Here is a 26,113-nt window from a genome sequence, read left to right as displayed (position 1 = left end):
CAAATTCCCCAATCGTTGTTTTAACAATGCATTACATAAATAATGGTCTAGTGAATATTCATCGTATACCACAACCCAACACTATTTACAATTGTCCCTTAAAACGAAATATGTGAACCCATATACCAAACAATGATCCCATTATTCTTATAGTCGCAAAGCCTCTTATTGTTTCTTCTTGCACTCCTCTAGATAATCTTTCGTCTCATAAAGTCGCATCGGATTAGGAATTACGCACGCTAAAACAATTAGAGCACAGATTCCCTGCAGCTTTTCCAGAGAAAAAAGTCAAGTTCACTTTTGTTCTGGTGGTTGTGGGGGTGTGCAGTTGTCATCAATCAATTTAAGTGACTTTAAGGGAGCACTAATAATACGAGGACTTTGTACAGTGCTCCCTTCTTCCCCGTCTCATCTCCCGTGACTCCAATTGGCCCTTTAGAAACACGGCCCTTCTTTATTTCAATCAGCTTAATGCAGCTGTCTCCAGCTCAAATGCTCAAATGCATGGCAGCAGGAGACATTCTTACTTATTTAATTAGTCAACTATTTCCGTCCTTGGAAAAATCTTTCGTTTTTCTTGTCCTGCTCTTTTAAAAACATTTTATTTAACTCGCTTTCCCTCTCCAAAACATAATTTAATTACGACATTTTCCATGTACACACACACAAAGTTGTCTGGTCGAGAGGAAGTTAGTAATTTTATTTAAAACATTATGACTCTTTTTTCACAACAATATTTTTCTCCACTGCAAACTGTAAATAGATACTTAACATTGCAGTCCAGACAGAAAAGTTTTCTCTCCTCCCGAGGCGACTTGATAAGCTTCATCATAAGTATTCACAATGGCCAAACGACAAAGAAAAATTCCGCTTTTGCATGCGCGTTTCGAACGCTAACGCGACTATGGCAAAATGGACTCGCTAAACGTGTACATAAATACAGTTCATGGAATCTGGGCCAAAGTAGTTGACCAGGGTCTCGACAAGCACAAAATCCATCACGGCACGAAAATCCTTGTCAAGGTGTCGCATTTCCACTCGTCCTGACGATGGTGTCAAACACAATAAGAATAACAAATTGAAACATTTGTGACATTTTCTTGTTTGTTAGTATACATGAAATAAATACCAGTATTTGAGAGCTTGAAGCCTTCACTGAGGATGAATGTATAGTACTCGAAGGGGGCACGACTTGGTGGTGATCCGTCTTCATCAGTGATGATGATGATGATCGTGAAAATATTCATGGCAGAGGAAGGCAATCTTTTACATAAGTGTATGTCACACAATCTCCATCCGAAGGCATGGTCCAACAATTACTAATGCAGATTTTGGCTTCCTTGTCATAAAAATGGATGAATAAAAATTACTTTGCGAATACATAATGTGCAGTAATTTAAATATCGGTAATTGTGGCGTACGTAATTTACTGGATATTTGCATCCACATAATCCCTTCATACATACATATAGGACGAGTCTTTCCTACAGAAACGATTATTTTGTGTAGTACGTCTCATTATACGTCCAAACGCAGACCTTCCTTTTGGACTCTTCGTACCCTGGTTGACGCATACAAGTATCATCCTCCCATCCTTTACTACATACAGCTTTCGGGATACATTGGTAATTCACACAGTCCTGGTCTGCCTAAGTATATTATCTTGGTCGTCGTCGTCGTCAAACAACTTGAGACTGTCCAGCGACACGTTCGAGTTGCACTGACCTTGTTCACGCAGGACAATCCAAATAATTGAGAGCACTCGAGAGAAGCGTGTGTACACTCTTGGCCGAAACTACGTTCGACAAGACAAAGTACCCACATATCTACCTCCGTCAGATTTGAAGTAACTCGAGTGACACTGAAATTCTCCTTGATTGCAACAGGCAAGTGAAACTTCAAGAGTGTCAATTTGACATTTCGCCACAAGTTTCGTCCACCATTGAGACAACGGTTGAATGACAATAAGTAATGAGGACGACGACGCTTCACTCGGATTTATGTAAACCATAGAGTCTGAAAGGATACACTGATAAGTGAAGTCCTGACAGGTCAACAGGGCAGTGGATGGATGGACAGGCCTGAGTGTCACTGCAAAATTTACCATAACTTGAGAGGATGGGGTTGGGTATAATATTGAGAATATAGAAAATTTAATTGTTAAACGAGCCATCTCAACGCCGAAGAGAATATTTTTTACAGCATTTGTTCCTAAAGTTGAGACAGGTTGTACGATTGGATGTCAGCAACACGTCTATGTTGAAGCAACGGTCTCAATGTTTTCCGGTGTGATAAAAAGAAATTTTAATACCTAGATCACCAAAATTACGAGTGGACAGGACCCTCCTCTTGTTAATGGTGTTATGCAAATATCTACAACGTATATATGTGTTAAGTAACTCATTTGTCATTTCTTTATACTTAATTATGTACGTAATAACAAGCTGTCAATTAATCGACATGTTTTTCTCCAAGGTCCTTTTCTGCCTCTTAATTTATTAGTTTACTTACTCTTTCCACGTTTCTCTCAGACTCATCATGTCGCCTTCCATGAGAAAATTTTGCTTCAACTTTATAGCTTTCACTGCATTTATTGTCGGCGCATCTCCATTATTTCTGAAACTTTATTTTATCCAGAAACGCCAAGGAAAGGGACGATGTTACAAATTATGCTGCATAATTTGGTGGATTTGCTCTATCAGTGCTGCATTTTGGTTCACGACAATGTCCATCGACACGATTTATGCAGATTGGGACTCCACCCAGAGACTGGTGGCGAATTTGGCCGTGAGTGGGGTCACCTTTGGAGAATATGGAGTCAGGGTTGTGGTTCGTTTCATGTGTTTACTGAAATTTAGACCCATCCAAGAATTCGGCGTGTATTTGTACCACAAATTGGACTCACATGACCATCTCGGATTGCACCTGGAACAGTGTGACCACAAATTCTTCAAATTGAGCTACATTATCGCTGGGATTATAACATTTTTCAATATTCGGATGGAGTTTAAAGCAGACTGGGAATATTTTGATGTAATGATAACCACATTCATTCATTAAATGTTGATAAGTACTTTGTAAATTTACAGGTGCACCCTCCGCAAGAAATATTTGAAACCCATCCACTAAAATCCTTCTCAAATTTGAAGATTATTCAGCATATCGCCTCATACGGTCACGACATTTCGCAAGTTATCCTTCTAAACTTAGGTTACATATTTTGCCTCTATTCTTGTCACCGAATCTACCTCCAGATCGGAGTTATCACTCAAGTTCTCATCACGGACGAAGGCTTTTCTTTCGATTCCTTGAACTCTTTGAGTTCCATTTTCTCACCAAATTTCGAATCTTTGTGTCGGCAGTTGACAAAAATGCAAGCGTATGTGGACACTTCTCTGGGATGGTTTGTCCTCATCGCAATTCCGAGCTCCATTCTCATCCCGATGATTCAGCTGTACAAGGTCCTAGTCGGATTTGACACGGATTTGTACTATTCGCAGTGGGAGGCTGGTAGTGATACGATGGTTTATTTGGTCAGAATCTGGACGTTGGCCACGTTCGGATATCTCATCCATTCTCAGGTTATTGTAACAGCAGTTTATTCACAAAATAATTTTGATAAGACTGTAATTCAAATTATGGGCATTTTTAGATGGAAGAAAGTTATAAAGAAATGCGAAGAAGCATAGTTTTCAATGAAAGAATGGCCAAATCTAAATTGTCAATGTTTGGGGATCCAATTGCAGCTCGGGTTTGTTAATTTTTGATAAGTACTTATTATCGTTCGTCAACATTAATTACGTTCAGACTTTTATGTAACGCTTTCTTTATCCATTAAGAAATGCAGAATACTTGACACCATCATCAACTGGAAGTGGAGATTGACAGCTGCAAAGTTTTTTGTAATTGACAGGCACTTACTGGCCCCCGTAAGTTTTCACACAATTATGTAATAATTAATGAATCCACTTCTTTGAATGACGTGACCTTTAATTACTGCCTCTCATAATTCGATAATTTACCCTCACGGGTTTTATCTAGATTATTTCAACCACGTTAACCAACATGATTGTCCTCTTCGAAATTAAGGATATTATTCTCATCAACCCAACAAATAATGTCACTACGAATTCAAACAGCACTACTGAACCTTCCAATTTTTCAGTTTAATAATAAAAAAACTATAAAATGAAATGAGAATTATAACCCTTCTCACTATTACCAGCGCAGTTCTTGGCCTTCCTTTTAATCTTAATAATTTCAAAACAATTTCCGATAATAAAATTTCGAAATTTTTATTAAAATTTCTATTTTCCCTTTATTTCTCTGTCTTAACGTTCTACTCGATCATTCTCCACTTGGATCTGCTCCTCCTTAAAATACAAGTGAACGAAGAGATTGCAAATAAATTGGCGAATGTTGGTGTAGATTTGATTTTCCTTTTACAGCAAGTCCTCCTCAGACTTTTGTACCTTTTAAGTGGGAATAAATTATACACAATTTTGAAATCTTATTACGGACGACGACATATTTTCACGGATGGCGACCATTCTCCAAAAAAGTGGGTGTACTACTACTGGACGATACTTGTAATTTGGGTGTTCACTGTTATCCTCGTGGTCAAAGGGTACTGGACTTTGTACACGATTGGGATTCCGCAATACTTTCACGGTCCAGAATTTCGCCAAATTTGTTTCATCTTTCTTCCACGAAATAATTTTAATGTTCTACTGATTGCGCACTTTATCGCAGATTTGGTTCGTGCTTCCGTTATCGCATTTACACTGACCGTCCTGATCATTACGTACCAAATGCATTCCAACTCTGTGAACAAATTCTGCAGAGAAATGATGCGAGATTTGCATCAACAGGAAACTGGGATTAATACTGAATTGATTTTTATTATGGGGGAAAGAAAAACAATAATTTCCAAGCATTACGTGAACTCAAGAAAAATTGATAATTTGATTTTGAAAGAAATGGGCTCCATTCAAGGACAAATTTGTGCCGTGTTGGTTCCAATTTACATCATTTCTGCAATAAATCTCTTGTACAAAGGATTCACTGGATTTTCAGATGTTTTTCATAACGTGTGGGAAGCTATTTTAGAAGCGATAGGGAATTCGGTGGCTATTTTTTTCATTGTTTTTGGTGGACACGATTTAAAATGTCAGGTATGCAGATAAAGTCGAGTGTCATTAATTATCATTATTACAAATGTGCTAATTTGACTTTAGATGGAAAATTGGCATCATGATATTCTCAACGTCATAGTAGCTTCGTCTTCTCCCTCGATTGTTAAAGATTCTGATAATCACGCGGACTTATCGATGTCCTTAGTTCCTCAAATGGAGTTAGAACTTGGGACAATGCTTTCCTGGGACTGGGAGTTATCAGCGTGTGGATATTTTACGGTGGATCTTCCTCTAATCACGTCGGTACATAGAAAACATAATAGTTCCCATATAAAAAAATTTCACTTTCTCTCATAAAATTTTCGGGAATTTATAGATGCTGGGAACTACAATTTCCTATATGGTTGTCCTGATGCAGTTTCATTTCTCTAATAGTGAATAATTATACTGGTGGATGTTTGAACACTTATAACTTTAATTGTGTGCGGGGAGTGACAATTAATGCTTATAAAATAAACAATGCATTACGCATAATTGCACTTTATTAAGCAAGTTGAAATGACAAGGTTGCCCATTGACAAGTGTTTTGTGAGGACACTTCAATAAACAATTCGAATTTTCATTAATATTTCAATATACTCGATTAAGTACGTATAAGCGTCATGTGGCGCATTTTACTTGCGTACCTGTGCATGCACACCGTGATCGTGTCTGCTGGTTAGAACAAAAGAATCAATAGTTTTCTGCCCACATTTTATTTAAAAATTTGGTTCGAAATTCATCTTTAATTATAATAATTGTTCCAGGCAAGAAAGAAGAATGTCCCACAGATTCGGAAGACGACCATTTATTCCGTTTGGGAAGGTCGAGGTTCTACATTTTTCAGAAGCCTAAAGGGATGCAAGTAACGTGGGAAGAGGGAGATGCCCTTTGTAAAAAGCATGGTCTTGTCCTCGGAAAAATTGACGATCTTCCAACTTCAGTAAGAAAAATTATATATAAAAATACTTACACACTTTTGTAAAACATGTAAAATCAAGAAATTTAAAACTTTATAAAAGGTTCATGTTGGAAAAGTTCTTGAAACATTTCTTCGACCGCTGGGATGGCCGGAAAACTTTTGTAGAATTAATATTTTGAGAAATTTTACCTTGAGAAAATTTCCAAAAATTTTTTAACTATATTTAGATTGGATGAATGCGAAATTTGACCTGGATGCGGGAACTTATGTCTGGCAGGATTCAAAGAAGCCTATAAAATTTGCAAATTTTTTCTACAAACGACCAAGACCCAAAGGTTTTGGGGGAATTTTTTGGGAAGAAGACCTCGCACCAGTGAATCAACGTGTCCAAAACTGTTTAATGTTAAGCCTCCCACTTTCTTTGAAGGAAGACTACAATCCGGACGCCATTGGACCTTAGTAATTACTAGTAATAATAATAATTATGACGTGAAGTTAAATTAACACATTTTTCATTGCGTTTTAAATTAGTGGGATGCACACGTCTTGGTGGGAGCGGTCTTGCGTTCTTAAATTTAAGGCAAATGTTCTCTGTGAATCTGAGAATCCGAACTGTGAACAAGAACAGGACAAGTCACTGTTTACAAAACGTGAGGAAAATACATAATTTATTTTTGAAATTTTTTGATAATCGAGAATGCTTTATTAAGCTAATACAACTTACTACAACGATTTTTGGCCTATGGCAAATCGAAAATTTGTTGTTTATTGGAAGCCGGTAACTTATTTTTTTGTAATTCATACACACTTGAAATTTCATAATTTTGTATAATTTTGTGAAAAAAATTTCAGCACAATCGGAAAAGTGCCAGACAATTATGTGAAGCAAATAAAATGAAATTGTACGAACCACGAGCCGGAGACCAATGTTTATTGGCATATCTTAAGAATCATATGCGAGGTGAGACAGAATTAACTGATAGATAATTAATTTGTGCATATTATTAATTTCATTTTGTTCCTCAGAAGTAAATTCCTACTCATTTTGGACCGATGTAAAATTTGACTTGGAGAAAGGCTTCCTCTACTCGGATGGAGAACCGGTTCCGGAAATAGCTCAAAATTTCACCTACGATTACTCAAATCTTCTCCTCTCGTCAGAATCAAAACGACGAAAACGAAGTTCCATAACGGCGTCAACAAAGAAACCCGAGCCTAAAAGAAATGCTACCTTTCCTTTCGACGAGATTTGCGCGTCAATGACTTGGAATAACGAAGTCGATCCGTGGAACAAGGATTTCTGCGATTGTCCTTTCAACTCGATGGCGTTATCTCCAGAAAACTGTAATGATCCAATCGGAGTAATTTGCCAACAGCAAGATTTGATAGATCGTAAGACCTTGCATCAAAAATTGATACATTTTTGACGATTTATACATCCTAATTAATTAATTGTTAAGAGGAATGTGACGAGAAATACATTGCCGCACCAGCGGATCCAGGTAAATACAAAAGGGACGATAAAGTACCACCGAAATTTGCAGAGTTTCACGAATTTGAAGGTTTGCACGGCAAAAAGTTTATGCGAAGTGCATACAAAGTGAGAACGGAGAGATTGAAATGATGACAAATCCACTCCATAAGAAATAGCTTATCAACTGATTTTGAATTTTTTTAGCAAACAGGAAAGTCCGGAATATGTCCTGAAGGTTATCAAAAACTAACTGACGAGTCTGATCAGTACCATTTGGGGGCCAAAGAGTTTCAATCGGCATCTCATCCGTGTAATTAGATATTTACGTCACCCATTTGTTCTTACGATTCAAACAGATGTAATTGTTCACATTATTTAGACGACCACTACAGTCCTTACTGGCTGGATGCTTCTCACAAAGGCAAATGCCACTTGATCCAGGCCGAATATCTCAACAATAAAGTCAAAGCAGTCACTCACGAGTGGGACCTTAATTCCACAGATTGTTCCGAGTTCAAGGGGTTTGTCATATGTGAGGAAAAAGAGTGACCATGATTTTAGAAAGCTGGGAAACATTTAATGATTTAATTTAAATGCGAACTTCCCCAAACTACATAAATATATACATAATTTTGTCGTACAATATCCCATCTGCCCAAAAATAACCTTATCTCTAATACATAAACCTCAATTTCTGACTCTTTTGAAACAAAACCATTTTCCGATTGGACCCCAACTTTTTCAAAAGATTTCATCCAAAACCCCGATCCCATCAACATCATAATAATAAGATTCCAGGTAAAAGTTTGGAAACAAAGAGGGCAACAGTTTCATAATGTTCTGCCCAGGGAGAAATGCATGCATACTTTCACCACCACTACCACCTCCTAGTTTTCCATCCACCACATATCAGGACACGATGATGATGGGTGAATAAGTAAAAGGAAAGTTTTAGCATCATTTCGCCTTGGTTTCATGTATGCATGCATGGGAAACGGGCCAAGTTTTTCTTGCTCTTACACAATTGGTGACAGGGAGACAGCGAGGCAGGCAGGAGTGGGAAAGCCATTAGCAGCTCCACATTTTACCCGGAGAAAGTGAAAATGGTGCAGTGAAAGCAGGGACGGATCGACTAATAGTGCAGAGGATGCTGCTGGCTGCTACTACCACCACCGAAAATACTACTCCATGTTCTTCTCCTCCTCCTCCTCCTCCCGTTTATAGCAAATAAGTAAGTGACCCGGTTCCTGGTGGCTCTGTTCTGTTCTGTCTCGTCGTACATGAAGCAAGCGCGTGGTGCACGAGGAAGTAATGTGTATGTATATGTAACGCAATGCAATCCACCAAGGTTCCTCGTGTGTATAAATACGTATAGCAAGTAGTTTCTGCTTGTTGGGAGAGAACGAACCTCAAGGCTCAAAGATGAGACAGCTGGACGAGTAAAAATGTGGGGTTTGGCTGGCACTATTTTATTTGACCTGCGTCCTTCTCCGACAACCCGGGTAAAAATATCCTCAGCTTTATCCATCGCTCATTCAATTCCAATCGGGGTGGACAGGGTGGCCAGCCAGCCAGCCAGTTATTAGAGGAAGTAAAAAGGTATATGTATGTATGTATGCAATATTATGTATGATACCCGCACCCATCGACCACCTATGTACGTAAATACGTACGTAATAAAATTACGGATTAATTGGATGATATCTTAATGGAGACGGGAGAGACCCGACTTTTCATAAAAGTTAGTTTGAGAATAAACTTTTTTTGGAAAATATTTTACACACAAAAAACTTTCTCTCCTTCTTTTCATCTCGAGAAGAAAGTATCGATGTCTTGATTTCGGAGAAAGTTTATTCTCCGAATTTTCGTCTCCGTGTCCGACACCCTGAACCTATTTCAGGAGTGAGTTAGCACTAGGATTTGGTTGGATTGGTAGTGTGTCTTCTATTCATTATTTTTCATCAATCCATTCCCATTCCTCTCTCTCTCTGGTGGTAGTAGACACGGGAGAATCGGTCCGTGCTGGTGCTGGTGGAGAAAGTAAGGAAGGAAAAGGAGCAGAGAAAATTCCACTGGACTCTGAAACTACTACTACTTTTACACATTGAAATACCCGAATCGGTTTCTTTCGGTTGAATAAACAGCCGTCATCATATCATCAACTTCACACTTCAATTTACTCTTTACACACACACCACCAACCAACCAAGAGAATAATAATATACGTAAAAAAACATCCCGTCTTGAAAAAAGACGTCAACTTTTCCTCCTCCAAAGTGATGGTGGTGGTGGTGGTGGTGGTGTAAATCGTGGAGGAGAAAACTATCCATATCGTTTCAAAACATTCCGAAGAGAGAAAGTTTTTTGTATTATATTTCGCGAAAGAATGGAGAAAAATAAGTTGGCTCATTATTTTTGCACAGATATTATCTTTCATATTGTTGTAATTACCTTGCTGCTGCACATATCCATTTTTAATTTGATACTACAAGTTGCCTAGTCTGAGGATAATCTGTCAACCAATTAGTGTAATAAATAAATAGGACTTGGATCATTCCTTATCGTATTAGGCTCAGATTTTGGATAGACAAGAAAATAGCTGAGCGAAAATGGGTAACCTGTTCATTATTTAGTTAGGCATAGAGAAAGTGAAAGTCGTGCGTAGGTTTAGTTAGTGGGTAAAAAAAGATGGGTCTATTTCAGTAGAATGACTATTAAACTGAGATTTCCACCACGTAGGAGGAATTACATGTAGAAATTGATTTACGGAAATGAGGATGGAATCAGAAATGTATTTCAAGTCTTCTTCCTACTACTGAATCTGAATTTGTTAGGCAACCAGGTTTAAATGGAGGAGTAAAATGTGTGAGTGAAAGCAATGTGCACTTCGTTACGGGGTGTCGCCTTTTTTGGGGCTAGTGTCCACGTGGTAAGTATTTTATGCATATGTTTTATGCATTGTTGAAATTGTGCTACTATTTCAAATTAATATCTTGCTTTAGACGGTGGGATTTATTCTGTTCAGTCGGTATGTCATTGCCACGGTGGTCTTCACATTCTACAATTTTAATAACGTAAGCCCATAATGCAGTAATTTTGTGGAGATTGATGTAAAAATAAGGTATTTATTCGTGAATGACATTGCAGTTGTTCAGTGAGAAAGTTACGTCCTTCTTAGCACCGTTTATGGTGTATGTGACCCTTCTGTTGGCACTTGGCATTCTGATATTCCACTCCGTGGAGAAGGTTTGTTACAGATTATCGTCAAATTTTTTAGTTATCATCACTGTTTGGTCGTAAATTAAACCGTTTCATGTGAAATTTGCAGGAATGTTTTGTAATATTGAAATGGTCCTCCGTTGCATTCTCTCTTCTTCAATTACTCGTCTTCGTGGCCATTTTGGTACTCAAGTTGACACCAAACTTCCAATATCAACAGTTTCCCTTCCTCCCAGACTCGCTGGTCAGTGTCTCAAACTTGCACTCCTCCAACAGTCCGACCGGACCGGAAGTGTATCTCGCAGTTCCGCACGGAACGACGTTGGACGAGAAAGACTTGATTATTAAACCTTCCTCCAAGTCACCCTCGTCAGATCCGCCAGATCCTGGAGGAACGCCGCCAGGAGGGAATAACATTGAGGTTACGTTTATGTCGAATAACAATATTACTGGCAGGTAGGTATCCAGCCCTGTAAACTAAATGTCAATTACGAAATTTAATTATTTAGTAATTGCATATGCTTTCTCTTTATTTCAGTAGCTCTAGGGATAAAGATGGGCCCCTTATAACCGAGATTTATCGGCTTGCAATTTTGGTCTGCTGTGTTCTCCTGACTCTCGTCTACCTGGTCTTTCTATTCCTCTACATTCGTCAACTGAACGATGAGGATACGGGCCACGTATTCGGGCACGGAGGTCAAGCGGTCACTCGCAATATCGCCTTCTACGTTCAGCCTCAATTTACTTCGTCAAACCCATCACAACAACCACAAGGAATTCATGACAATAATAAAGGTCAACCAGGTTCAGTTCAAAGCAGGTCACAAACTCAAATTCCTCAACAATTTCTACCCCAACCGACACAACAACAACAACACCACCAACAACAACCCACACAATCGCAGCAACAATCTCCAAAAAAGATGAACCAAGTACAACCACCTTCACCACACCCATCACAGCAACAATCACATTCAGCTCCCCATTCACATCCTCCTTCTTCGGCCGAAGGGACAATGACAGGGTCTCCGAAACGTCATGGGACTGGGAGATCAGGCTCCCAACAGAGCTCACTTCAATCTCAGACGCCTCAAATTCAAAATCTTCAAGCCCCACAGGTAAACTTTTCTCCGAAAAGGAATCCTCACCATCATCCTTCTCAAATGTCCCAATTTCAAAATCAAAATCAACAACAACAACAACAACCACCACCTCTCGCCAATCCTGGTATCAGTGATGCCAATTTATTAAATCCAGCAAGTGCACAGCACCCCCCACAGCAACAACATCATCGCCACCAACAACAACAGCAACCACACCAACAGTTCCAACCACAACAACCACACCCACCTCATCTTCCTATTTTGGGTCCAACTCCTACCGGTGGTGGTGGTGGTGGTGGTCAACAGGGGCAAATGGTCAACTTTCCCCAGCAGTCTCAGCATCACCCCCACCCCCAACAACAGCAACAACAGTTACAACAACCCCCACCACCAATAATGAGGGGTCCAATTCCTGCCCAGGTTCGGATCGGATTCTTTCCCCACGATCTACGCCAAGATCCCCAAAGTCAAAATTTGGGGGTTTCTCCGCAAAACATCCGACCAAGACCGGGACCTTATCCGGGAGAGACTGAAATGGTTATGGGAGGACCACAACAACAACAACCACCGAGTCAAACTTTACTCAGGGGACCTCCACCCCCGCCTGGTCAACAGTACCAGCAGCAGCACCAACAATTGCAACACCATCACCCTTCACCACTCCCGATTGTCGGACATCACCCACAAATGCAAAGGGTCCAGTTCCAACAGCAGCATTCCGCATACCCTTCGGACTCTTCTTCTTCCGTTGCATATTCTCCCAATCCACCCAGAGGCAAACACCCCATTTCCATGGTCTAGAGGACGGAATGGCCCCAAGTCATTCTACATTAACGTGGATGACGAATATACCAATGTGACACTTATTATGTTCTAAGTTGTGACATGCATGACCGTGCTCGTAAATATGTCACAAAGTTAACTCTCTAAAAATATGTATAAAAGATATATCTGTAGGTGTAGGGATCCTTTGAGTAATGTAGACTTGGCTTCAACTTTACTGTGTAATTGTTACCTCACTATTTTAGAGTAGGGTGTACGTACAGCAGTGTGGGGTACATACATATTCATAAAACTGGGAATATTTGTTGGAGAGATGACGACTCTCGGGAAATACTTACTCCTTCATTCAACCAAAAATTCAGAGATTATATACATAAAAATATATTTCCAACAAAAGAAATCTCAAAATTTCCCTGCTTTATGACATTAAAAAGATAGCAATTCTAGTCTAAAATGTAGTCTCCAAAAACCCCTAAACTCTAAAGTGTGTTCTATTAATATTATTTTAAAGAGAAGAACCCATTCCAAAATGCGTATGTATCGTATTTCAATTATCAAAAAAAGAAGTGATAATTACGATTATTAACGTATATTTCCGCTAACTTAAGACTCACAGACACTTGAAATGACTCAATTTGCGACATATTCCCAATTAAACCCTTCATATAAAAATTATGAATTAAAATGTAAGAAATTTTGGGTAGTGGTGCATCACAGCCAATATAAAATATGCCTCAATGCATTCCATTAAGAAGAATAGATTTTATACAAATTCCTTATAAAATACGTAAATATATTTATTATGTAATATGCAAATGAGGGTGCTATAGGTATTTACACACAAAAGTGAGAATTACATGTACGATGGGTGCGGTTCAAAATTTATCCAATTTTTAAAAAGTGATCAATCAAAATCTATATAATCGAATCACGCAAAAACTACATATGTATGACCTCATCAAATATCATCTCACACAATTATTAGCGAGAGAGACACTTATCTAACATTACATAACTACTAATGAATTTAGACTGTATAGCGTTTTCGCCAAGACGTTAAAAAATACATATAGAAAATGTGATTTTAATCAGATACTAACTAACTAATTAACAATTAGATTTTTCTAACATGTACCTGTACTAAATATTTACATAAAAACTAACCCAAAACCAACCAACTAATTTATAGAGTTTTAAGTCAAGATATATCCATAAATAAGTAAGATCTATCGCAAACAAGATGATGATGATGATGACCATTCACTCTTTAGACAATATAAATTACTAGATTTTAGAGAAGGGTGATGCATTTCCGATATTAAACTCATCATTCGATTATCATTCCAATTTTTGTGTTGGAAAACTAGGTATTTACATGTATCTAGGTATACACTCAAACAAAAAAGGCCTATAAAGACATCACGTACGGTAACAATTTTTAATAATTAATTGGACATTGTGACGACGAAACTTGTTAAAAAATGTTTATCATAACGATTTTTACGAGTGAGTTCTTCATTGCGTTTATACCGCGTGGTAATATACTTGAGTATACCAAATATAGATATTTAGACTTATTTATTACGAATGTAAAGTGTGTTCTCGCTATAATATCCAAGATGATGCCTCTACCAATTCAGAAAAAGATAGGATATGCGTACTTATTTCTTACCAATTCCTCTGTCATTGTTAAAGAATTCACGTTATATGTATGTAATAGTAAGCACTATTTTAAACATTAGGGGTGAAAATGGGTAGTAAAATTAGATAATCGCTCATTGTAGAGTAAATAAGCGTGGTGGACATTTTTTTACCACATTGGTGCTATAGACGTATTATTATTAATTATTACGTTAGTTTTAGTCAAGAAATTAGTTCAAGAGTAAAAGAAGAAGATGAAGAAATGTTATGCATGTTCATGGAATACATAAATTCGACAAGAAATATTTCAAAAAATTGGAAATGTGAAACAAGTTGACATCTGATGAATGGATGGACATCGAAACTACCAAAATTATTGATTGATTCAGAATCAAGGGTTAAAAACTATTATTGTTATTTTTATTATTGTGACTACAAAATAACGATGCTGTGATTTACCCCTTAAAAAATACTACTATTACATTCCACGCAATTTATATATTCAAAATTTGGGTTGATTGATGATGCAAATAACCTTATTTGAGCCCCTTTTTTGCAAATCAAAAAGATGAACCCTTGACAAGATTTAATTAAAAGTATATTTAAGCGAACAAACGAATTTCTCCGAAGCAGTTCCTCCATTAAGATAAAAACATGTATATAAAATATAAATTCCAAAAACTTTGAGAAACTTGTGGAACTTACGATACGAATAAAGAGATTCAAAGATGAACATTTAGTAGAAACATTAATTTTTATTAATTTGGTAATAGCACCAAAAAATAGCACCACAAATTTAAAGTCTTCATGAACAAACAGCAAGTTTAAATTTCATTTTATGAATTTATTTACAATCCCCAAAATTCATCGTCGTCGTCCTCAAGAAGCTTCGGTTTCTCTATTTTCCCCAAGTGATCTGAATCTGGTACTGGTTTTGGGATTACCTTATCATCAGTTAACTTTGTTTCGTCCACAACTTTCTCTTTCGTACTTTCACCGGGTATAACCTTGACTTGTTTTTCAGACGGTATTTTCAAAAATTCTTCCACAATTCTGACTTTCTCTGGAGTTTCCTTCTTATTAAATTCGGCAGCAATTCTGACTTTCTCTGGAGTCTCGATATCCTTAAAATCTTGGACAATTTTTACTTTCTCCAGAGTTTTCTTCTGATTGTTTTCTTCTTCTCGTCTTAAAAAGGGCAAATCTGTGGGTGGTGGTGGATAAGGAATTATGCTAGGAATATCATCATCAATTTCTTCTCGGAGAAAAGTGGACACATCACCGAGAAAAGCTGAATTTCCGATGTCAATTACGGTATGAGGGGCCATTTTAAGTACCACTTTACTGGTATCCTTGTCATCATCATCATTATCACTTTCACTTGGCATGTATACTCGATTTCTTTGACTTTCTTCTCGTGTCTCGTTTTCATCACGAGTAATTTCAGGGGGCATACCAAATATAATATTTTCTCCATCTCCAAAAGGAAGACTTATGTCAAAATCGCAGATAGAAAGTAATTTGTCGTCTTCAATTTCTCCGTCGCAAATTGAAACTAAAAGTTGTTCTTCGAAAGAGACTTGATCTTCACTGGGTTCGACTTTCTCCGGCAAGGAAGGATATGCTGGTACCGTTTCTACAAGACTTTCCTCATGTAAACTTGGTTTTGGATCAGGCTTCGTCTCAACTGGTGCAATACTGAGATTGACATCTTCTTTACTGACTTTGACACTATCTTCACTAATTTTCGCCTTGTCATCTTCCTTATCGTTATCGTTATTATTATCATCATCATCATCCCATTCACTCCTCTGTTTCACACCACCAGTTTCGAAATCCTCAACTTTATCATACACGTAATCTTTATCTGAAGGTTTTATACGTTTCCGAAGAAAGTCCTACATGTAAAATTATTCATTAGTCTTAGATTATTAGAATATTTTTATTAGTGTTATCTTACTTCATCCATAATTAACTTGTTTTGGGCAAGCTCTGCGGAACTGACTTTATTCAAATCTTTGTCCGGGTCGACGGAATATTCGGAATCCACCTTCGCCAGGGCTTCCTCTACGTAACAACAGAATAATAAAAATACCTATGCAGACTTTCATCCCGTCATTTATCACCCGAAATTCATAACATTTTCCAGCACTTACTAATTTCCATTCCCTTCATAAGTTCTTGCACGACGCGCAACAGCTTTGGCACCAAGACCTGCGTGACCTCCGGTAAGTACGGTCCATGCTTTTGTTTCAGGAGAAAGTGAGCGTAATCGACTTTCGATCGATCCGTGAATGGTGGAGGAGTATATCTGATTGGCTAAAAAAATATATAGGAATTTGATATATTTTTTCACATTTTTGACATATTTTAAGCATATCCTAACCATTCTTCGCTGTCTTCTCTGCGCTTTGGATGATGGTGCCACAACTTCGTCATAGGTCAGGACAAGCGTTGGTGGGTCGGTAATGATACCAAGCGCGATGGGAATAATTTCTCCAGCTGACATTATTAAACCCTACAATACAACGTGAAAAAATGTTGTTAATTATTTTAATTATCAAAATTATTTATAATTCACTAAATTATTTGGTACCTGATGACGCCGTTTGCAATAATAATCTTTTAATGCATTCACGAAATCTTTCCCACTTTGGTCATTTAAACTGCATATATAAAAAACAATGATAAGTTAAAGATAAGCACTCATCTTTTTACTCGCTTATTATTACTTGCACTATTAGATCAGATGTCATAATAACACTTATCGATCGTTTAAAGGTCTTTGTTGTGCACAAAAACTGAGTGATCGATAAGTTTGAGACAACATTGAGCAAGTCACACAGCGCGAATGGTGGCGTTGTATTTGTGAGCTGAACGTGTACACCGGAGCGTGTAGACTTTTGCGTAAAGTAATTCGATTTTAATCAATTATTGTTTGCTGTTCGTCATTAAATAATTAACTTTTAATTCTGGAGTGAGGTAAGTAACGAATGTTTGTCTGACTTACCGGTGTCCCTTTGTAAGTAATAAATTTGACGAAATATATATAACAGGTCTTGGAAATTGTGCGTGAAAAATCTTTCGGAAGTTTCAACTTGTCGACATCATCAAGTTAGAGGCTCAACATGGTAATTATTCGCCACTTGGCCGTTCCCTTGACAGGGATACGATTTCAAGACGCTAATGTTGAAGCCTTACTGGGAGACGAGATTCTTGGCAAGGGCACTCTTTACATTACAGAGGAGTAAGTAGAAATCTAAAAAAATATAACTTAATAATACTAGAAATAATAGAAGCGTTTAATACTTAAGCTTGCTTTCATTGCAGACTCATCATGTGGCTGAAGGAGACTGGGGGCGAAGGTTTTACAATTCAGTACAAAAAAATGACACTCCATGCAATCTCTAGGGATCCAAATGTTCATCCGAGAAATTGCCTTTATGTTATGATTAACGGAACTTTGGATGCTAACGATGCCGGTATGATTATAGTTGGTTTATTTATGTAATAATTATAGCATTCATATATTCATTTAGTTACGCATTTTTAATACTCAGGGGAAGGCCCACCATCTCCCACGTATGACGACGGCGACGAGGATGACACTACTGAAGTCAGATTCGTCCCAGAAACCAGTTCAAGACTTGACGAAATGTATAAAGCTGTTCAAGACTGTACTTTACTTCATCCCGATGCATCCAGCGATATGAGCGAGTCTGAAGATGGTAAGAAATGTTGAATAAGTAATTAAATTTTAAAGTTGGATATTGTAAATCATTGACAGCAATCTTAATATTCTTAAATTAATACAGATGACATCGAAGAAGAAGATCTCGTGGGGGGTGATGCCTCCCCTCCTCTTCTTCTGGGAATGGGTGGTGGACGCATCATTCACAGACGTCAAGAAGAACAAGAGCTACAGTTGGGGTTGGGTGCCCTACAACAGCATTTTGGAGATCGTCTCATATTTGAACACCGACCCGGAGGGTCCAATGGAAATGCCCCCTCTGCTCCAATCCAACCAACGCCTGAACAACTCATGGAAATGTATGCCGAGGATGAAGAGGAAGGTGACGAGGCTGGAAATTAAGACTCCAAGTTGAAGATATATGATTATTTCCAATGTTATAGTATAAGTCTCTCTTGTAGTAATTAAATATTCATCAAGGGGTGACTACTGAACCCTTAAAGTTATTTCTGCAATTTATTTAAATTTATAACTGAAATAAATCTGTTTATTATCAATGTTTATCATCAATCGACCCCACGACGCAGCTCATAATTTAACATTTGAAGACATATAAAAGCATTGAAATGGTCATACGGAAAAATAGATGTGTGTGAGAGAATGGATGAAACTTATGGATTGATTATTTATGATATGCAACTCTTAATCATTTAGCAAGGGGGCGTCCATAAATCACGTGATCGATTTTTCGACAATTTTGACCCCCTCCCCCCCCTTGGTGACCGTTGGTGATAATTTCGCTACCCCCCCCCCTACCAGTCACGTGACAGATGATGCTCAAATCATGTTGTCCGGAATAAAAATATTATTCCAGTGTTTTTTAATCATTAATCAAATTAGAGCTACACACATGTGTAAATAACTATTTAATACGCCAGTCAGATATAAGAATTTTAAGTCGAAGCAAGTTTCTAAATATGCAAAATGAAAATCAAATCTATATAACGTGTGTGCGGTATGCCAAGAGAATTTATATATAACTCTCATGACATTTATTGGCATATACAAAACTTTACTCATGTCACGTGACATCTGACCATCTACCCCCCCCCCCTCGTGATAATTGGTGACAAATTTCAGACCCCCTCCCCCCTCTAATCGATCACGTGATTTATGGACGCTCCCCAAGGAGAAAGGAAACAGAAAAGGAGAGAAAGCTGGCATCAGTGTTAGTGTTTTAAGTATGTAACCGAGTTATGTTGTATGATCTACATAGTATTGAATAAAATTTAGGTTGTGTCGAAATTTTTGTAAGTTTAATATTCACGATGCATCAAAATGTATCTTGTTACGGATGATACATTTCCGTGTCATTTTTCATGTAATTTCTGGTATACGAATGAATGAAAATAAGATGCGAAATTTGCATCGATATTTTCCAAGTTTTTTTTGTAAAAGCTTCACAGCTTTGGTTTTTAGGAGTTGGATATCTTTGGATTGTTTTCAGTAGGGGCAAGCGCGAACGCTGTGCCCCGTGGAAAAAATTTTGCGCCCGAGTTATCCACGTTAGGGATAATCGCAAGCGTCAACCTCACCGAAGTGCAATGGAGGGTCTCAGCCTGGAGAAAGCACCTTCTGGATCGTGCTATTCTCTACGCCAGGTAAGTGAAGATCACTCTGCGCTCACCCAAGCCCTTCTCTGGCACCTGCCGCCACCAAATGTGTCTCGCTTTTCTGCATCGCTTAACCTCGACCATAACTTTTCCGATTGGGATAAATTACGAAATGAATTTTTGAAATGTGTACCTCTCTGTTAGTGCATTCATATTTTCTAAATGTTGAGTGGTTCGGGAGATATTCGCAGTTTTATGCGACGGCGAAAATCGTAATGTAACTTGATTGAGTGAAAAAGGGGTGAGAATTTAGAACACGTCGCTCACTCGCTCATGTTGCATGCTGGTTTTTATGTATTTACTGTTTTACGTAACTTGGCTGGAACTATCTCAAATTTTACCTTATCGACAAATTGAAAGTCAAGCTATTTGTAGTTGTTTATACGAATCACAATTATACGTATTGCGAAATTGTCTTTGAAATGCATGCGTTATTTTATTTGTCTCGTACATTTATTTTCAATTTCAATAAGAACAAGTGTCAAGTTTGAAATATCGTTTAACAGATCACCAATCACATAAGCTCTCTGTAAAATGTAACTGAAAGCGAATGCTGCTAGAAACTTAGCCTATTTTACATTAAAAGCTTTATAAATAACGAAATCGTCACTGTCAATGAGAAAGTGACACTTTTTGTATTTTTTTACGGAAATTGATCATGGCATTTCACTGATCATGATCTTTTGTTTATTCCGGTGTGGATTAATACTTATCCCCGTTGAAAGACACTCTCTTCTAAATAAACATACTAAATATTGGCACAAATCCAAGCGTTTTTCCACTACAGAAACCACACAGTAATGAAAATAAGGCATTTTCCACATTAAAGAAAACTGTTTAAAGGATTAATTCATCTCTCAAGTTTTATTTCGGTCTGAGGAAATCGAAGAAAAACATGCATTCCACAAATTGAGAATGATTGTTGATCCTTCCCCCCCCCCATCCCATCCAATTACTAAAAGTGGGATAATGAGTTTTAAAACAATTTGCAAGTTGGGTGACATTTATTACTCCCACCATTTCCATGTATCTTTATCACTCAGGATAATTCGCAGCAGGTTGTGTTTTTCGCAACTTGGAAAGTCTTGTCATTTCGGAAATGCTGAAAATGTTTGGAATTTTGCAGCTGTCTCACCTCATCACTTGAGACGTTGTAAAGCTGTCAACTTATTGTAAGCAAGGAGAGAAGACAAAATCAGGAAGGGAAGAAGAAGCCGATCTGTCAAGTCGAGACAAACAGAACGCCTAGTTTTTTTGTCGTTCAATGATGACCGCAATTCACTCGGGAGACGATGCAAAAGTCAAACACGGTGATTACAATAATCAATCTGATCCAAATTTGTCGAGATCGGTAGAAAATGCGCGTGTTCCAATTTTTCTGTTACACAAACTCCATCGGGTGTATCAATTGTTTTATTTTTTCTCAAAATATTCAATCGTCAATGATACAAGTAAACGAAAAAAATGTTTATGGTTTTCAAAATCTAGTACTAATTTCTCAAGAAAAGTCTCAAAAATATGGATAATTATCTATACATCTAAATATGCCTTTGTTTAAATGAACTATCGGCATAAAAAAATCTAAAATCTATAAGATAACGGATTGCGTTTACGGGGATATGTTTTGGCAAAAAGTTACAAAAACTCTTATATTTGTCATAATTCCTACTTGGATTGCAAAAATTCCTGCAAAACTGGATGAATTGCATTTGCCAGGACTTCATACCTGTTAAAAAATATTTATAAATATTTAGTAAACACTAACTAAATTAAATATTTTACAGTTTTATTACCCTTTTTCATTCAAATTTATACGATCCGTATGAAAAAGTTCTTCCCTAATTTTATTTTTCTCCTTATCGTAAAACTGAGATTGCAGAGTGACAAATCGCATCGTGAAACCATTCTTCAAAGGGGGCAAAAAATTTGTCATGTTAAAAGTTAATTACAACGTGCTCAGGAACGTTTTCCTCAGTTAAAATATTAATTACCTCCAAATTGGTCAGCATTTCATTAGTTTCAGCAATGGCATCGTTACAATCCACGTTCGAATCTCCTCTCGGCAAAACTCCAAGAATCATGATTTTGACTCCGGAGCGACATCCAGCCTGCAAAATAGTGTCAATTTTAGCACAATTTTTTCTGAAGACTAAAAGTTGACCCACGAAATACCTGCAACATCTGAATAATTTTCCTGATTTGGTCAAAAACGACGGAAACTTTGAGTTTATGTCGCAAATCTGTAGCTCCAATCATGAGAACTACGATTTGCGTATCTTCCAAAGGTAGCATGTCCCGTTCTAACTTTTCAATCAACATCTGCGTCGAGTCCCCAACCGTCCCCATATTTCCAGAATTCAAATGACTATAATTCTTTTCCCATACTGCTTGACCGTCTTCAGCAAACTTGGCCAGGATTGAATCCCCGATAAATGCTGAAAGGTAACCGCAGTAGATCGAAGGTGACATAATTATCCATGAAATTATCCATCTCTAAAATGAGAATTTATTACCAATTTCTGGTGAAACAAGTAGCAATCGTTCTTTAAAGAGGGAACCCCTCCTTCCTCGAGCCTGAGTCGGGACTGGAATTGATTTATGCATATCACAAAGTCCTTAATGACTTGAGAATTGTTTAATTGACGTCAATTATTCTCCACTTATTCCCACAAAGACAAATTCACGGAAAGTTGAGGCGTCAAAGATATTGACGATGTATTCAACTTCCAAGCCACGCCACGCCACGAGTAACGTTGTCGGAGTGACAGTGTCAAATGAACTGGTCGAAGGAAGGGGAAGGATGCAAAGCTTATAACCGAGATTCCGAAACCGATATGAATGAATAATCCACCATCCGGAGGATGCAAAATAAAAATGTGTGATCTGATTCCGATGATATTCACAGTGCGCGTATCTGTTCTTCTACATGTATTACACTTTCTTTAAGTGTATGGCATGCAAAATAGGATGCTTTCGTATGTGCAAACTTTTTTTCTTTGATGGCTTTTTATCAAATCCTATGCTTCATACATGCAAATGAATATGGCTTCTATCTAGCTTGAGAAGAATACTATAAAACGTCGTCTTGTTTGACTACACAGTGAAATCTTATCCGATGCTCGGGCCTGTTCAATGTTTATTTTTTGCATTTGACAGTAAAAAACAAAGTGATATCTTCCATATCTTAAGCATACATATATATTGCATAATCTTACATAATCTTGTTTTTCTCAAGCAGATTTGAAATGGCAAACATGCAATGATCTCAAGAAACTGGGCAACATCAAGTCTCGTTTTTTTGTCAATTTTGTGAACCTGGTTTCGCTTTGTTTTCGCCGACATATGTACAGACCTACAGGGACTTGGATGACAGTAACATCAGTTTATATAAATTTTATGTGCGAATGTCGTATAGTTGGTCCCATTCTGCGGCCCAGTAAAGTTTCGTATTATGTAATGCACATCCTTAGTTGTCAGAATATGTAAATAAATGAAGCGATTGTTTGTTACTGTAAACAAGACGTTTCCTTTTAACTTAAAGTTTATTACGTAAAGATGCCATTTTATTTATTCTTAAAGGAAAAAAACTACAAACTTTTTAGCCAATGAGATAAAGTAGTTAAGTTGAAATGCAACCGTGATCTGGAAAATGGGTCATATTTATCATCTGCAAATCTGCGATTCTCCGGTTGTATAATTTTTCAATGTGTGTATTTTTAACGTATGAAATAAGTGCAAAAAAAAATTAAATGAATGAAAGATGCTTGGAGATTGAACAAACCTCGGGAAAGTAATAATAATCTGGTTTTTCACCAACTCAGCGGAAATGAATATTTATTTGTTTTCAAGTTTTAAAGCAAGATTTTCAGTGGAGACGGCCTGGCTCTAAATTTTTTGGACGACTTGCTTAATGCACTTTGTGAATGATTTCTTGTTTTCGAATTTATGTCATGTTTTTATAAGAGTTTGTGTCACTAATGGGTCAAGTGTGATTTTTATAGAAATTAGAAGGATAAATGCAGATCCAGTTGAAGAAAACAATTTTTAAAGAAAATTTTGCAGAATGGTTTCACTTTGGTTGAGGTTGTGTCACGTTTGTTAATTTTTTTTAGAGTCGGGAGGGAAATGCATGGGATAAAAATACTTTTTATTCATGTGCCATGTGTGGTTTCTTATAAATTAAATGTACTTCTGAAATCTTATGATTTGATTAAAAAATGGAATCGATAAGCCGAAATTTTTAAATTCACAATTTCACTATATTTTTCTATTTGTTTGATTATGGAGGAGAAGAAGCATATCGAAAAAAGTGACGCTACAGTAGTTTCTATAATAATCCCACTTTACAACTGTCAAGATTTCATACAGGAATGTTTAGACTCAATTTTTGCTCAAACTCTCACCTCCGATTCGTATCAGCAAGTAAAATTGGAACTTTCCATCTATGAAGATGGGAGCACGGATAACACGCTCAAAATTGTGGAGGAGTCCTTTCAGAAATTGAAAAATGATACCACAAATGGTGACAAATTTTCTCTTGTGATATCTAAAAATGAATCGGCCAGTCCGCATGGAGGTAATTATTCAAATCTTCACATAAGTATCATTTACATATACAGTAACCGTTTTTGCAAATATGTCTATCTAATTAATTAGTCGGGTTCGGTAGAAATCGTGCAATAGAACAATCCTCAGGAGAATATCTCTGCTTCTGTGATGGCGTAAGTTTGTCAGTTAAAAAAATATTAAGTGTTTCGACAAGTGTTGTTGAATTATGTGCATGTTCACATAATTTGTAATTATAGGATGACATCATGGAGCCCACACGAGTCATTACTCAACTTGAGTTGGCGTCCAAAAATCATGATGCGGTACGAAACCGAATCCTATGCATAATAAATTAATAACATCCAACAACAATATTATATATACGCTTTCACAAAACAATCATTTATTTGTTTTCATGCAGTTAGTTGGCAGTCGATTTAAACGGATACCGGAAGATTCGACGCATAATTTTGCCTTCTGGGCAAACAATTTAACGCGAGATCAGTTGGAGACACAAATCTATCTAACATTTGGTCCCACGATAGTCATGCCGACGTGGTTTTGTCATCGGTCCGTTGTAGTTGATAAGATTCCTGGTGGATTTGATGAAACTGGGAAAGGAACCCCAGAAGATCTCATTTTCTTTTATAAACATTTGGATGCTGGTGGTCGGGTAGAGAGGTGTCCCGAAATCCTCATGATTTATCGATACCATGCAAATGCTACGACATTTTCTGTCTCAGAGTGAGTATGATTTATAGATTAACGGATATTATCTTGTTTTGTTTTTACGTCATTTTAAATGATTAAAGTGAAACCATTCGGAGAATCCGCCTTGACCGCATGGAATCTCTCGTACTCAACAAGTGGGACAAGTTTACCATTTGGAACGCTGGGAAATCTGGACGCCGATTATATCGCGGACTTAAGGAAATTACTCGGAAGAAAGTTGTCGCATTTTGTGATGTTGACGATGCAAAGTTAAAACAACGATTTTACAATCCGTATCCGCTCAAAGAGAAATTACCAATTGTCTCAATTCAAGAGGCGCAACCACCATTCGTCATATGCGTCAAAACGGTAGAGATATAATTGTATTGTATTGTGAAAGTAAGACATTTAAAATTTACCTAAGTTCTTTGAAAAAAAAACAGGAACTAATTTGGGATGAAAGTGGCCCCTTCCGAAGACTGTTGGACAGTTTATCACTGACCGAAGGAATTGATTACGTCTTTTTTAACTGAGTTTCCATTTTTTACAGTTATTTTTTACATTAAAAGAAAATTCCTGATTTTCCAGATCAAAGTGTGGCGATGATGATGATCATCATCAATAAAAGAATACTTTACTCGACTTTTTTATGGCACTTGGCCAAGATCAGCATTAAAATATTATACGAACCACACACACATTTCTTCATCTCAAGCATTTCTTTTATCTGGTTCATTTTATCAGAACAAGACATCAGTTCAGTTGAAATTCAGTGGGTGGGTGGGTGGCTGCGAAATTCTGCAACGGCAACGGCAACGGCAACGGCATGCAATATTATTAATGGCCAAGACTGAACTTTTAATGACTCGTGATTATTTATTATTTCATAATGCTGGCCACATTTTTGCGAAAAAGAAGCGTTAAAAGTAAAAACGTTGAGATAAAAGCTATTTGCCACTTAGAAAAAAATGGACCTTCTCTTCTCGCTCTAAATGTTTTGACTATAAGAGCGAATAGTTCGACGTTGAGTAATGTGGCGAAGAAAGAAGCCTACCAGAAATTGCAAATAAATACAAAATACATTATCATAAAACCGAATAAAGCAAACATATGTATAAAAGATTCCGAATTTTGTCGTATGGATATGAAATTTCTAAATATATGTAAATACAAT

The 26,113-nt window shown here is 37.3% G+C and overlaps 7 protein-coding genes and 1 non-coding gene across 8 annotated transcripts; 5 read left to right on the top strand and 3 right to left on the bottom strand.

Annotated features, from left to right (window-relative positions):
• Positions 1-2,545: 2,545 nt before the first annotated feature.
• Positions 2,546-4,231, top strand: LOC118435407. The gene is made up of 6 exons (XM_035851424.1): positions 2,546-2,787; positions 2,859-3,033; positions 3,090-3,581; positions 3,653-3,751; positions 3,840-3,929; positions 4,042-4,231. Exons 1-6 carry the CDS (start codon positions 2,744-2,746, stop codon positions 4,168-4,170), a joined length of 1,029 nt encoding a protein of 342 aa, XP_035707317.1. The 5' UTR covers positions 2,546-2,743; the 3' UTR covers positions 4,171-4,231.
• Positions 4,232-4,332: 101 nt separating this feature from the next.
• LOC118435445 lies at positions 4,333-5,639 on the top strand. The gene is made up of 3 exons (XM_035851507.1): positions 4,333-5,174; positions 5,238-5,438; positions 5,512-5,639. The coding sequence occupies exons 1-3, from the start codon at positions 4,812-4,814 to the stop codon at positions 5,575-5,577; spliced, it is 630 nt and encodes a 209-aa protein (XP_035707400.1). The 5' UTR covers positions 4,333-4,811; the 3' UTR covers positions 5,578-5,639.
• Positions 5,640-9,540: 3,901 nt separating this feature from the next.
• LOC118435294 (nuclear transcription factor Y subunit beta-like) lies at positions 9,541-15,049 on the top strand. Its single transcript, XM_035851099.1, has 5 exons — positions 9,541-10,499; positions 10,573-10,644; positions 10,718-10,816; positions 10,899-11,245; positions 11,328-15,049. Exons 1-5 carry the CDS (start codon positions 10,449-10,451, stop codon positions 12,691-12,693), a joined length of 1,935 nt encoding a protein of 644 aa, XP_035706992.1. The 5' UTR covers positions 9,541-10,448; the 3' UTR covers positions 12,694-15,049.
• Positions 14,834-17,466, bottom strand: LOC118435295. Its single transcript, XM_035851100.1, has 6 exons — positions 17,327-17,466; positions 16,913-16,982; positions 16,703-16,834; positions 16,473-16,635; positions 16,277-16,383; positions 14,834-16,214 (listed from the first exon to the last, which is right to left on the bottom strand). Exons 3-6 carry the CDS (start codon positions 16,823-16,825, stop codon positions 15,165-15,167), a joined length of 1,443 nt encoding a protein of 480 aa, XP_035706993.1. The 5' UTR covers positions 16,826-16,834; positions 16,913-16,982; positions 17,327-17,466; the 3' UTR covers positions 14,834-15,164.
• Positions 17,141-18,577, top strand: LOC110848648 (methylosome subunit pICln). The gene is made up of 5 exons (XM_022095908.2): positions 17,141-17,298; positions 17,373-17,563; positions 17,647-17,798; positions 17,877-18,044; positions 18,132-18,577. The coding sequence occupies exons 2-5, from the start codon at positions 17,445-17,447 to the stop codon at positions 18,407-18,409; spliced, it is 717 nt and encodes a 238-aa protein (XP_021951600.1). The 5' UTR covers positions 17,141-17,298; positions 17,373-17,444; the 3' UTR covers positions 18,410-18,577.
• Positions 18,578-19,514: 937 nt separating this feature from the next.
• LOC118435510 lies at positions 19,515-19,676 on the bottom strand. The gene has a single exon (XR_004834826.1). It is a non-coding gene; the product is annotated as a U1 spliceosomal RNA (small nuclear RNA).
• Positions 19,677-21,073: 1,397 nt separating this feature from the next.
• On the bottom strand, positions 21,074-22,492 carry LOC110849227 (platelet-activating factor acetylhydrolase IB subunit gamma). The gene is made up of 5 exons (XM_022096611.2): positions 22,194-22,492; positions 21,853-22,115; positions 21,672-21,788; positions 21,474-21,586; positions 21,074-21,406 (listed from the first exon to the last, which is right to left on the bottom strand). The coding sequence occupies exons 1-5, from the start codon at positions 22,282-22,284 to the stop codon at positions 21,346-21,348; spliced, it is 645 nt and encodes a 214-aa protein (XP_021952303.1). The 5' UTR covers positions 22,285-22,492; the 3' UTR covers positions 21,074-21,345.
• Positions 22,493-23,664: 1,172 nt separating this feature from the next.
• On the top strand, positions 23,665-25,581 carry LOC110849234 (UDP-GlcNAc:betaGal beta-1,3-N-acetylglucosaminyltransferase-like protein 1). Its single transcript, XM_022096617.2, has 6 exons — positions 23,665-24,256; positions 24,337-24,401; positions 24,486-24,551; positions 24,650-24,972; positions 25,041-25,308; positions 25,383-25,581. The coding sequence occupies exons 1-6, from the start codon at positions 23,962-23,964 to the stop codon at positions 25,470-25,472; spliced, it is 1,107 nt and encodes a 368-aa protein (XP_021952309.1). The 5' UTR covers positions 23,665-23,961; the 3' UTR covers positions 25,473-25,581.
• Positions 25,582-26,113: the final 532 nt, after the last annotated feature.

Source organism: Folsomia candida, unplaced genomic scaffold (genome assembly GCF_002217175.1).
Source record: "Folsomia candida strain VU population unplaced genomic scaffold, ASM221717v1 Fcan01_Sc004, whole genome shotgun sequence".
Lineage (NCBI taxonomy): Eukaryota > Metazoa > Arthropoda > Collembola > Entomobryomorpha > Isotomidae > Folsomia > Folsomia candida.
This window is presented reverse-complemented; position numbering and strand designations above follow the sequence as displayed.